Source organism: Heloderma suspectum, chromosome 1, assembly GCF_057233095.1.
Source record: "Heloderma suspectum isolate Gila_16-S chromosome 1, 16-S_ref, whole genome shotgun sequence".
NCBI classification, from domain to species: Eukaryota; Metazoa; Chordata; class Lepidosauria; order Squamata; family Helodermatidae; genus Heloderma; species Heloderma suspectum.
The window spans coordinates 346,673,921-346,687,697 of NC_139458.1; the positions used below are offsets into that span (position 1 = coordinate 346,673,921).

At 39.3% G+C, this 13,777-nt stretch overlaps 1 protein-coding gene across 1 annotated transcript in view; it reads left to right on the plus strand.

Annotated features, from left to right (window-relative positions):
* The window catches only part of SASH1 (SAM and SH3 domain containing 1), a 177,884-nt gene that overhangs the window by 92,488 nt on the left and 71,619 nt on the right, over positions 1-13,777 (plus strand). The window contains exons 5-8 of the mRNA XM_084827798.1: positions 7,033-7,073; positions 7,950-8,036; positions 10,638-10,750; positions 11,560-11,661. Coding sequence (XP_084683924.1) covers positions 7,033-7,073; positions 7,950-8,036; positions 10,638-10,750; positions 11,560-11,661 — 343 coding nt within the window. The remainder of the gene's footprint in view (positions 1-7,032; positions 7,074-7,949; positions 8,037-10,637; positions 10,751-11,559; positions 11,662-13,777) is intronic.

Genomic DNA, 13,777 nt, shown 5'->3' on the forward strand with positions numbered 1-13,777 from the left:
ATTTGCAATAAGAAGAACCTTCTTGGATTACGCTAAGGGTTCATTGAGTCCTGGGATCCCCAATGTGGTACACATGGGCACCAGTGTGCCCAGAGACACTCCCCTTGGTTCCCACCAGGCTCTCTGCCCTCTGATTTTTAGATTTCTTAAATTAAAGTAATTTTAACTGAGAACATCACCAGTTTGCCTTCTGTGAAATGAGTACAGAAATGGGGACAAATATGTTATTTGACATTTGGCATAGTTGCCACCTCTACCTTGTACTCAGTTTCTTGTCCAAGGTACTTGTTTCTGAGCCTCATCAATTTGCTTTCTGTGGAATAGGTGTTGGAGCAGAAAACTGTGGACTCAAAAGAGTGGTGACCCCCTCTTTGCCTTGTACTTAGATTCAGGGACAAGTTATTTTTCTTTTGGCCTCATCACTTTGCCTTCTGGGAAATGGGTGTTTTGTGACTGGTCATGCCCACCATGGCATCCATTTTGTAAATTGGCAAACTCCTCCCATAGCAGCCATTTTCTGAGAGCACCCATGACACTCAAAATTCCAAATGTGCCCACTAGCCCAAAAACATTGGGGACCCCTGATCTAGTCCAACATCTTGCTTACAACAGTAGGCAGCCAGATGCCTCTGTGAATCCTTAAACATTAAGGGCATTAAGGCAATAGGAAAGGTTCCTCCTGTGCAAGCACCGAGACATTGCTGACTCCTAGAGGGATGCCGCTTTTGCTGGCGTTTTCATGGCAGATTATAGTGGGGTGGTTTGCCATTGCCTTCCCCAGTCGTGACTACCTTTCCCCCAGCAAGCTGGGTACTCATTTTACCAACCTCGGAAGGATGGAAGGCTGAGTCGACCTGAGCCGGCAGTCTGGGACTGAACTCAGGTCGTGGGGAGAGTTTCAGTTGCAATACTGCTGCCTACCACCCTGTGCCACACGAGGCTCCACTGTTGTTTGGCAGTAGAAACTGGTATTCAGAGGTTCACTGCCTCTGAACATGGAAGTTCTGTTTAACTGTCATAGTGATAAACCTATCTTCTATAAATACGTCTAAAGCCCTTTTAAAATAATCTAAGGTTGAAAGTAGTTCACTGTTACATTCTGACTTTTTCTCTCTCCGTTTTAACCAAAAGATGGCTGTGTGCGTGAGAGAGAGAGAGAGAGAGAGAATGTTTGGTTGGCAGGAAGGGACATAGGATGAGGAGAACCTGCTTTATTCCTTTTTCTGCAAGCTACTCACAGCAGTAAAACTACTTATAGCACAGTACTTGGAAAAGAGAAAATATGTGTTCATTCAGATTTTGATTCTAGAAGGGTTGGGACTGTAATCTGTGTAATTTTAATAATTATTGCTGGGAGTGGATGGAATCCAATAAATTGTAAGTTGACATGTATATAAAATTCTGGATACTGTTATGTTTAAGATTTTACAAATAATAAAGAATACATATTCCTAGGTCATGGTAGTTCCATACAGAAAAGATTCTGTGAATCACTTGATAACAATCTGTCCAAGAAATGAAAACTAATATGCATTACTTTTTGATCCTGGAGGTTAAAGGTGAGTGCATTTCTAGCTGTTAAGCAAAATACCATTCTGTCTTCTCTCCACGTTTTCTAGTCTTAAAAGGACTATGGTTTCCCATATTAGCATGTGATTTGTATATACTTAATTACTAAATAGTTTTTGTGATAAGAATATCACATTTTCTCCACTTTCATGTCATGTTTTGTAGTATCAGGAAAAAAGCCAGTATAACTTCTGCAAACTTTTCCTGTACCATTTGTTATGGTAAGGAAGATTCCTATAGATAGCCACTATATAGCTACTGTAGTGAATAGTACAAATAGTGCTGTGCTTTGTGGGTGTCTCTTCCTTTCATACTATGTTTGCTGCCTGGGGCACCATTTCTATAGTTTAATAGTTGATTTATGTGGCTGTGATGAGCACAACTCCATAACCTGAAAATCTGGAAGTTAAGATTTCTATATTATTGACACTGATATATTAAGTGTATGTGTGTGTGTACATGCACACACACACACACACACACACACACACGCAGAGCTATATGGGTGAGACGCATACACATCTCAAGAATAAAAAGTAAACAAATCCAGACAGGAGCTATCATTTTGTTCCTAAATAGGGCTGTAGGCTAAAACCGCAAACCTGGTGATATAGGGCAGCATTAAAGGACTGGATAAAAAATTAAATGGCATGAATGCTCACAAAACCTCTGGCTTCTATATGCACTATACATAGTTCCCAAAATCATTGTTTGAAATGCCACTTCATATTACTATCTATCTTCTGTGCCTGTTGTTCGAGCTCCTTCCTAACCATCGGGCACTTGGCTGCTAGTGCTGTGAACCCACCCAAGCCATTAATGTTCTTTTTACAAGCTGTCCCATGTGTAAATGGCATCAGTAAGGAAACTAGCAGTGGCCCCCTTCCAGCATGCACCTGGTGCAGCCCAGATCTGGAATTTGGTTGTATCAGTTGGATGGATGGCTGTTCCAGATTAAATTTCTAATCAGACTGAAGAAGAAAGATGATTTACCGTGTCCAAGCACTGCTGTTACTGCCTCTGCTTGGATGAATTTACTGAATCAAAATTAAACTTCATGCTATCGTTTCCCCTTTCATGATGTCCCTGCAAATTGGTGATTATGTTTTTCATGCTTATAAACTGTTGGCCTCTAATCACTTGGATCATTTACAGTGTGCACTGGTCTAAAACAAAATAGAGTTTGGTTTCTTCTTGGAGCTTTTTAGAGTTGATCAAAAACTCAGCATTGCCCTCTGCTGCTAATCCTAGAAAGTGCATATCAAGTTGGTTTGCAGACTACAACACGGACCATGTATCAAAATGTAGTTGAATTTTTAAAAGTACAACATTGAACACTTTTCTAACACAATGTGAGAAAAGAGCAGCAAATAGCAGTAAAATTAATATTGCTTTGGAATGTAGCTTTGCTCCATTTGTCCCAAATGCTTGTTTGATATCAAAGCATGTTGGTAGAAATAATTATTTTTTATTTTAGCAGGAAACAGGGAACTTCAGTTGAAGAGAGTTAGATAAATTGTGTTGCTCAATCTCATGTGTTGCTATTGCTATGTAGAATTTCATTACAATTGGCTTAAGAATGGTAGAGAGTATTTCTATAGCATTTAGCATCTAGTGTCTTGTTTACGAATAAGGGGTGATGATAACAGCAACCGTTTTGCTTACCCTACTCTGTCTCTCATCAGAATATTTTTGTTTTGAGAGTAATGAGCCATAGCAACATGAATAAAGATTGCTAGGTTGAGTACAGGTTGAGTATAGGAAAGAAAAAGAAGCAGGAATAGAAGATGCAGATCAGAGATAGCCCAAAACATTCCATCAGGACCCTCACATCTGTGGCTGCTGCGTTATATATTCACACTGCACGTGAGGAATTGAAAGTTTGAGTCATCCCTCATACTGCATGCAATGGAAAGTGAAGCAGTGGGGTTGTCAGGAGAAGGAAGGAGAATGAAGAGAGTCAGCAAGGCATTCTGGAGTAGTGATTTCTCGACTAGTTGGCAGGCTGCAGGCCTGGTTCCTCTTCAGGTGAGAGTTGGTGTCCTGTCAATCCACTATTCTGGGATGAAAGAGAAGGAAATAGAAGTATGTGGAAGGGAACTCTCATCACATGCTTCATGGTACCTAGATAGGTTTAGAGAGCAATCCTATGGCCACTAGACATTGTCTAGACGGCCATAGGATTTTTCTGACCTCAGTTTCCAGAAACTGTGCTCCCTGCCTGCACCCCCTTGTAGCCGGCATGGTCCTTGCTGCGCCGCTGCTGTCTCTGCACTTGTAAATGGAGCACAGAGAGGGCAGAAAGGAGGTGGAGGGGAGGAGACAGCTTCCTATTGGGTCTCCGGGCCCTTCCCCTCCCCAAAGCCGTGGCTAGACATGTGAAAATGTGTGTCTAGCCACAAATACAGGGCGGCTGGAGCATGGAGGAGAGGATCCCCTCTCTGCTCCATCCACCCTGCATTGGATAGGCGTCAGCTTCCAAATTCAGGGGCTGACGTCTGTCTTGATAGGATTGTGCCCGAATTTGCTCTCCAGGGGTTAATCTTTGAGGAGTTGGGGTTGGAAGGCAAAGTGAGAAGCTCTCTCATGGAGTTGTTACAACAACAATGAAGAGCCAGGGACTGACTTTTAAATAGAGAACCTTTTCCTAGAACTCCTCAGATCTAGAGCACATGTGGTTGGCCATCCCCTCCTGCTTAGGCCAAAAGGTTGGAAGACAGTGAAGGTTGGAAAACTGAGAGGGAAGGCGCTATGTGCAAAAACACCAGGAAGGAAAATATCCCAAAGCGCCACCGAGTATGGTCTATGGTAATTGTTTATTCGTTGTGCAAATCTCTAAAATGCTCTGCCCTACACATTTCGAGACAAAATGTCTTCAGGAGCAATTAATATCTTTAAAATGTATAAAATACCTATTTTTGTTGTACAGTGAAATTACTATGTACAATTCCTAAAACTCTAAAAAGTTGATTCTTAAACACGCTATTTAGAGCTTTTCTTTTCAACACATATTCTTCATAAAAACCATAATAATTACAAATAATAATAGGGAGTGGGACATACTTCTTTACACTATTCTTTCTATTAAATCTAATACTTATAAAGTTAATATTGTACACCTGAGCTTGGGCCCAGGCATATTATCATTGTTGCTCCTGTGGGTTTGGGGGTGATGAGATAGTGGCCCAACAAGTGACATTGGGGTCCCCACAATTTGTGTCACCTTGGACAGAATGCCTTCTGGGGAAGCAGCTTCTGGCTATGCCAGGGAACACTGAATCACCGGGGTACCCATCTGCGCTAGGGCCATCTCAAGATCCTGCTGCTCCTCCTCTTTGAAGGTTTAATAAAGTGCTGTACTCAATATGCCAACAAATTTGGAACACTCAACAGTGGCCACAAGACTGGAAAAGGTCAGTTTACATTCCAATTCCAAAGAAGGGCAACGCCAAAGAGTGTTCGAACTACCGCACCATTGCGCTCATTTCACATGCCAGCAAGGTGATGCTCAAAATCCTACAAGCTAGGCTTCAGCAGTATGCGAACCGAGAGCTACCGGAAGTACAAGCTGGGTTTCGAAGAGGCAGAGGAACTAGAGATCAAATCGCCAACATTCGCTGCATCATGGAGAAAGCAAGAGAATTCCAGAAAAACATCTATTTCTGCTTCATTGACTACGCTAAAGCCTTTGATTGTGTGGATCACAACAAACTGTGGCAAATTCTGAAAGAGATGGGAGTACCAGACCACTTTACCTGTCTCCTGAGAAACCTGTATGAGGGTCAAGAAGTAACAGTAAGAACCAGATATGGAACAACCGATTGGTTCAAAATTGGGAAAGGAGTACGACAAGGCTGCATATTGTCGCCCTGCTTATTTAACTTATATGCAGAGTACATCATGAGAAACATGATGTACTCTGGGTTGGATGAATCACAGGTCGGAATTAAGATTGCTGGGAGAATTTTCAAGAACCTCAGATACGCAGATGATACCACCCTAATGGCAGAAAGCGAAGAGGATCTCAAGAGCCTCTTGTTGAGGGTGAAAGTGGAGAGTGCAAAACCTGTTTGAAACTCAACATTAAAAAAACTCAGATCATGGCATCTGGCCCCATCACTTCCTGGCATATGGAAGGGGAAGAAATGGAAGCAGTGACAGATTTTATTTTCTTGGGCTCCAAGATCATCGCAGACGGTGACTGTAGCCATGAAATTAAAAGACGCTTGCTCCTTGGGAGGAAAGCTATGGCAAACCTAGACAGCATAGTGAGAAGCAGAGACATCACCTTGCCGACAAAGGTCCGCATAATCAAAGCTATGGTTTTCCCAGTAGCAACGTATGGCTGTGAGAGCTGGACTATAAGGAAGGCTGAGCGCCGAAGAATTGATGCTTTCGAACTGTGGTGCTGGAGAAGACTCTTACGAGTCCCCTGGACTGCAAGGAGGTCAAATCAGTCCATCCTAAAGGAAATCAACCCTGAGTGCTCCTTGGAAGGACAGATACTGAAGCTGAAGCTCAAATATTTTGGCCACCTAATGCAAAGAGAAAACTCTCTGGAAAAGACCCTGATGCTGGTAAAGATTGAAGGCAAAAGGAGAAGGGGACGGCAGAGGATGAGATGGCTAGATAGCATCACTGATGCAATGAATATGGACTTGAGCACGCTCCGGGAGAGAGCGCAGGACAGGAAGGCCTGGCGTGCTATGGTCCATAGGGTCACGAAGAGTCGGACACGACTGAACAACAACAACAAGCTGGTCCTGACACGTAGGCTCCAAGACAAGAATATAATATTAATGTAACTGTTTGCTTTATTGTGCGAATATTTAGTATTATGCTAATATATTTAATATCACTATTTTAATGCTAATCAGTATACTAATACTGACCTTTTAATGTAGGGTTTTATATGACCTTAAACCATCCATGATTTCTGTTTCTTATTTTAATGCTAAGTAATAGTGCTGACTACTATCCCCCCAAAAATGTTATGATTCTAGTATAAAAAATGCTACAGAGTAAACTGCAGTAGTCAAAAGGCAGAGTGAAATGTGTATTATAGAACATGGTACTAAAGCTTGAAACTTTTTGAAGAAGTGTTCTATTAATTCCCTATGTGGATAACTGGGGAGTGGGGGAGAGGAGTAGAGGACATTCTTGTGCACATTTCCCCTCTTGACCCTGTAACTTTAACTCTTTTGTTCTCCATGCATATTTTTCTGCATCAGTCACAAGAAGCTTGTTTCACAGCGTTCAGACTGGAGCTGAGCTAATGCCATTGTATAAGTATGGCTGGAACTCAGATAGTGGTTGGGTTTTTTTGCTGGCTTCAGTGCGCGTTCCTAATAAGAAGGGGGGAAAGTGTGTGTGCGGGGGGACACAAACACGACACATTTGATTCAACTCCCATGGGATATGAGATGTTTGCCACAATCATTCTGTTTCTCTTTTATGTTTTAGGTTTTCCCTTCATAAGTCAAGTTCTGAAGAAAGTGCTGTAGGTCAGTATACTTCATCTTATTTGGTCCATTTTTCTTTTTGAATACCCATCTTCATTGGTGACCTACCTCCTTGTTGTCGAGTCTCTTGCAATAATGTCAGTTGTTTTGCTACTTGTGTCAGGGGAAAAAAAGAGTTGTTGTTTTCTGAAGATCCCTTTTAACTTGAAGTATTATTTTAATGGTATATTCCCGTAAGCAGTATTTCTTTATGCATTGTATCAGTTCTGATAATTGCTAGCTAGGCAGACAAAGGCATGGGGTGGTTTTATTTCATCGCTGAAGACATTCTACTTTCACTGGTTGTGAGAGCCACAGCCACTCTATTCACTCCTCCCTTTGCCTTAAAAAAAAAAAAAACCTCTATGATGAAAACCAAATGTTTTGAGGCTTTCTGATACAATTGCTTTTTTTTTTTTTTAAACTTCCAACTTTGTTTAAACAGGGATAACCAGAAAATATACCTAAACCAGAAATTTTTGTAATGGTCATGCAGACAGCATTCCACTTCTAGTCTACAAATAACAGCACCAACAACCAGAAAATGAAATTATACTGTATATTTTAACTTTGGTTTCAGTCTAATTATTCAAGGTTTGAGTAAATTAAAACTGCCAGGATTGTTTGTAAAAATGAATCCAAATACATTTTCTTTTTCTTCTGTTTTTGTTTTTACAATATCTTTTAGTTGCTTATCTTAAACATTGTACAGCCTTCCTTATGGATCCATAACCTTAAGTTATGGATGTTTGTGACACTAACATTTTTCCAAGGCTGAGTTCAGGGGAGACAAACTAAAATGGGAGGGGGAGGAGAAAACTGATTTCTTTTGTAAATGTATACAAAAATGTATATCTAAAATTCTGTGTCCTGCTCTAGGTAAAGCAGATTGGAAAAAAAAGAACAGGTATTTCTGGCAAAACTTCAGAAAGAATCAGAAGGGACTAATGAGGCAGTCTTCTAAAGGTACCTTTTTTAAAACTGCTGCTCTCTTTTAATATTAATTATATATTAAGTTCAGAGAATAGCTTTTTATATAGCTAACGAGCACTTAACTAGGATGTGTGTACTCAGTTGCAATTATTTAACAAGGATGGTCTTAATTATCTGATAGTACTATCTTTTTCAGTAAGGTCCACCATACTAGAAAGTTGGTGCTGTCACCTGCTAAACCCTTTCCAAAGCTGTGTTATTTTCCAGGAGATTCTTTATCTTTCAAAACTATTCCATACTACGCTAAAGTTCAGCATGGGATGAAGCTGCTTTTTGTGGTTGTCCCACAGTGCATAATTATTTGCCTTGAAGAATATAAAAGCACCTTCTCTCTGCTCACTAACTACTCTGGCTGTTTTGTTTTGTTTTCTTTTTTTCAAAGTGCAATCTTTAAATATGTTTAAAATTAAGATCTCAGGCTGAGATCCTTAATCCAATCAGAATAAAAGAACGCTGTTGACCTCAGTAGGATTTATCAATTTTAAAAACATTTAGAAGTGCATCTTTAGTCATAACATTTTAAGAATGTCATTATGTGCAGTATCCAACAGGGCTACTGGACTCCCGCTGATTATGTTGCATCAGCGAGACTCGCCAGTTGAGCAACAGGGAATTTGTGCTTCATAAAGGAACCCCGGAGCAGAAATGCTCATTCCAGATCAGGACAGGGCAGCCGAGCTCTATTCTATGAGCTCCGCTCACCTGGTCCAAAGCAGAAATGAATGTTTCCACTTGTTTGGGGTTGCTTTAACAACTGTAAGCTCCCAGTTGTGCTAGTGCTGGGTCCTGCTGGCACAGGGGAAGCATACAATACTACCCATTGTCTCACCCCTGCTCTAAATAATAGGATGAATAAAATACTCTCACCTTTGGGCTTTGATTACCGTCTTAGATTTTAACTTGATGCTTCTTCAGTTAAAAAAAAAAGCTGTCTGCTGATTTCACTCATCTGACTTACTTGGTAGCCCTACCACTCAGATCATATTTGTACTTCATAAACCTAACTTGGATTATTTAAACTATGCTGATACATTCACCAACATGGCTTCAATAATACTAATTTTATGTGTTCTCCAGCTCTGAGTTGTGTTCTGTTCTGTTGAATATTTAAGCTTTATCTGAGCTGGACTAAGTGTGCACTTTAGCCAGATAAAATATCTTAAAATCTTAAGAAAAATAAAGGTTTTTCTCATAATAGTCATTTCAATTAACTGAGGATAATCCATATTTTCTGCACATGACTCTGCCTTGTGACATATAAAATGGGTGACTCTTGAGTTATTGTGGAGTAGGGTATACTAACATGATCTAGGAATTTGAATAAAAAACTGTTTGTTACATTTTCTGTGCCTATTTTCCAATCTTAAGTTAAGAATGTTGAATGGTATGCATAGCCACTTACGTAATGCACTCTATCCACCACATAAACTATAGAAATCAATTTAGATGATATGCCTACCAGCAATGTAATGTAGATAAAATTGTGCAATATCTAACTCAGCTTGAATAATCCTTCTTTGGATAACATTGCCTTATTCAGGTTGAGCTGAATAATATGCATATTTAGGCAGATAATGTCAGAACAACTTGATATTCGACAAGCCATATTCCCTCACCTCTAATAATTCTCAAATTATTAAACTCACATGTCGTTATCATCAACACTTGCATTGTACACTGTATACACATAACAAGATAGCACTCTGTGTGTGGGAGCTGTGGTTGCTAAGGTTTAGTTTAAGTTCTGACTGTTTTGTAAAGAAATAGTTAATAAACCAGTGTTAACTTGCTAGCTGTTCTTTGAGTGCAAGTGGAGGCACAGCTGCATTACTATGTTTAAGTAAGCAATAATTTATTTTATCCTACTCTTCTACAATTGTACTTACATCAAAAGTGGCTTACATCAAAAATACAAAATATCATAAAAATACAATTAAAATTCAGTAATAATCTACCAAAAGCACAGTGTGTAGATCAAGTGCCATCTTATTCCATAAGATATCTTATATTACCCCATCAAAGACAGATATGTCTTAAGATGATGAATGAGAGGCTGTGAATCTAACAAAGTTGTTCAAAAAATGCCAGGAATTGGTTTACAATGCAGGAACTCTCTTTAGAAATGATCCAACATTCCAGGCTTTGGATTAGCATTTCTTTTGCTGCTCTAGCATTGTCTGTAGTGATTTTGAGGTGTAATAAATATATTCAAGGCCATGCCTTTTTTCTAAACTGTATTGATTTGAGGAAGCAAAACAGGTCACTGGAGAGGAATATTTTATCCAACTGTGGTCATCAGACTGTGGGGGGAACTGGCATTAGTTCTCCTGCCACTGCTGCTGTCCTCTACCCTGACAATGTTATGATCATGTCATTTTTCAAAAATAAAAATAAATGTTGGCATGTTCCTCAGAATGTTAAAGGAGGATTAATTTAAGCCTAAATAGCATGATTAATATGGAAACAATATTTTGGAGGACAGTGCACTAGGAAGATCATGATTGGGTATGCTTGATCTTCCATTTGTTTTGTTTGAAAGATCCTTATTCTTTCATCTTTCCTATATGTCCTCAGGAGAGGATGTTGGTTATGTGGCAAGTGAGATCACCATGAGTGATGAGGAGCGGATCCAGCTAATGATGATGGTTAAGGAAAAGATGATCACTATTGAAGAAGCACTTGCAAGGGTATGTGATGCAAATACTTCTCTTTTCAGTTTTATTACTTGATTAACTTTTTTGAGGTTATACTCTGTGCCAGTGCCAAATGATAAATCTGGAGACATTAGTGAATCACTAAAACTTTGTGGATAGGTTGCCATCATTATTGGAAACAATGCAATGGATAGGTGATTTTGTGGATTGGGGTATAAGACACATGTAGTATTTGCTTATAAGCTAGTGCCCTATCTGATCAAGTCCATGTATTCTGAATGAAGGCAATTCCATGGTTAAGTGCCTTTAAAAAGTTTGAGAGTCAGTATTCCATTGTGAGGTGTTAACCAGAGCAGTAGAGTGGTATGTATATGTATATATTGATAAATAAGTGAATCGCACTATAGCTTAACTAAGCCTGAAAGTTCAGCCACCACACTGTTAAGATGGTTGTTGACTCTGCAGTAAAGCTTAATGAGTCTACGTTTGAAGCTAAAACTTCAATTCATAGAAAACTTGCTTTGCTCTTTGAGTGGGCTGATTTTCCACATTTGTATGTTAGCAGTTTTTTTTACTAGAATGTATCAACATTTTAGATAAAGTAGAGCTGAATTTATTTGCATCTATGTATTTGTCTAGCTTCTTTCTGAACTTTCCAGAGATTAAAACAAAAGTATTATCACAACAGTGGTGTGCAGTGAGAGCAGACAGGAAAGTGCAGTGTTTCTACAACACTTAATTCTTCCAATAATTATTTATTGTAAAATATCTGAAATTGGATAAACATATTTTTAGCAAGCAATAAAATTCATTAGTTACTATTTTTTGTATTTTCATTTCAGCTTAAAGAATATGAGGCCCAACATCGGCATTCAGGTAGCATGGATTCTTCTGAATGGCCTGATAGCCCTTACCCAGCTTTTGAAGGTTCTTCCAACTGTAATGTAAGTATCAGTCTCTGTGATACAGATAAAAATTTCTTCAGACATGATGGTCCCTTTCCCCACTTCCAGTGAAACTCGAAAGCCTCTTTCACACATTCTCAGTAATAAAGTTTATTTTTAAAAGTTTGAACTCTTTTCAGTTGAATCTCATGGCTGCTGGATATAGTTTGGGTATTCTTTTTGCCACAGTTCTGTACAGATTGCTTCCATTTTGGATTTTACTTCTCCCAGATGGTGTAAGTTCTCACACAACACCTTTTTCATCAGAATGTGGCATTGAAGAAGGTATTATTTATGCTTTTACTGTAGATTCACCTAAACAACAGGGCAGTTATGATTTAAGCCTTAAAATTTAAGGTGACCCACTTTACTCAGCAGACTCAGGGCCTAATCATACAACTACCTTGACATGTGATTCCATGAAAAGAATGCACATATTTGCACTCATCTGTTCTTATACAAAGGGCTGGGGTTTGTGCCTGCAATACCAAAAATCATGTTTTGAGCATTTGTGATATCATTCCTAATGTTGATTCTTGCTCATGACATGGCACATGCTTCTCTAATGGCTGCCATGTACCCAGTATTCATACAAATACATCCCGAGTTAAGCTCTCTTATCAAATTAAACTTTCTCTAATTCTACTAAGATGTTGGTGTTTCTGTGACCAATCTCAAGTATGTTTATACCTTCAGATCCCACAAAGGCTCACTTTTTTCCATGAACACTTTGGCTGTTATCCTATGGCTAGCTAAAGTTTGCCTCCTCTTTTTTTGGTGTTTGTAGATTTATAACTTGCTCCATACCAACGTATAAATTAAGATGATTATCTTAGAATATGTCATACTTGATATATGTTGGTTATTTTTTAAAAAAATAGGGTTGTATCCAACAGTGTCTGTCTACCAGTGGAACAGAAACTGCTGAAGAATGTATTCTCTCTCCCCCCACAGGCCCATGTGTACCTCCAAAATCTGCTTAGAAGGGTTGGGGTACCCTTCAGAGCAGCGTTGAGTGAGTGCAGGGGGCTTAAGGCAGAGGAGAGGAATAGGAAGTCCCATTGTGCAAGTGGAAGTCCACTTACGCAAGGTTGGATGGAACCCATAGTAATTTTCACTAATCTATTTTGTAATGCTTTCTTATAAGAGCAGTGCAATTTTAAGCACGTTTACTCAGAAGTATGTACCAGGGTGTTCAGTGAGATTTGATCTCTAGTACATGTGTTTAGGGCTCTGTAGAATAACCTTCCCAAACATGTAGCTATGGAAGAAAGAAGCTGTTCTGTTGAGCAGTTTTTAAAGTATAAAATGAATGTTGAGTGTTTGGTGAACTATTTAAAAAACAAAATTGTTTTGCATACATACAGCTGAGCAGCACATTTTTTATTTTTAAAAAATCTGTTGACATGTGATATGCTGAAAAGATTTAATTTATATAGATCTTGCTCCTTCCTCTCAATCTCCTGTCATTTACACTTATTCTAATGGCAAATTGAGATGTTCGAACCCTTGCCGAGCTAAAATACAAAAACAATTAGTAAAAGACAGGGTGCCATCTCCCCTGTGTCTGCCCTCTGTTGTCAATGTACTATTAATTCTAGCCTCATTTTGGAGGGTTCCATTTTTGCCTTGCTTCTGAATATGCCGAGCCAGCAGCTGTATTGGATGTATGCCAGCCACATGCAGATTAACATTTAATCTTCTCATTGTAGTGTGTCCAGTTCATACTTTAGGAAGTATGCATTATTAAAAACTTTACAATTCTAGTCATGTCTATCCTTTCTGATATGAAGTTAATGTTCCTGGATCAGGCCTGCATGTTTTCTTCTCTCACTCTTCTCCATCTCCATCCTTCCCCCCATAATTTAAAATGCATCTGAATGTTCTTTTGGCAAGAGGAGCTGCTCTTGCTGGGCCTTTTCAGAGGATTTTGTTGCTAAAAGTAGTTTGTATCTTGTGGAATGAAGTCCCTCTCCGAGATTTCTCAGTGAGTATTTACAGCTGTATGCTGCCTTCTCAGAGGAGCTTGGTTGTCTGATAATGTAATTCAGGGCTGGGCAATATGTGGGCCTCCAGATATTGTTGGACTGCAGCTTCCATCAGCCTTAACCAACAT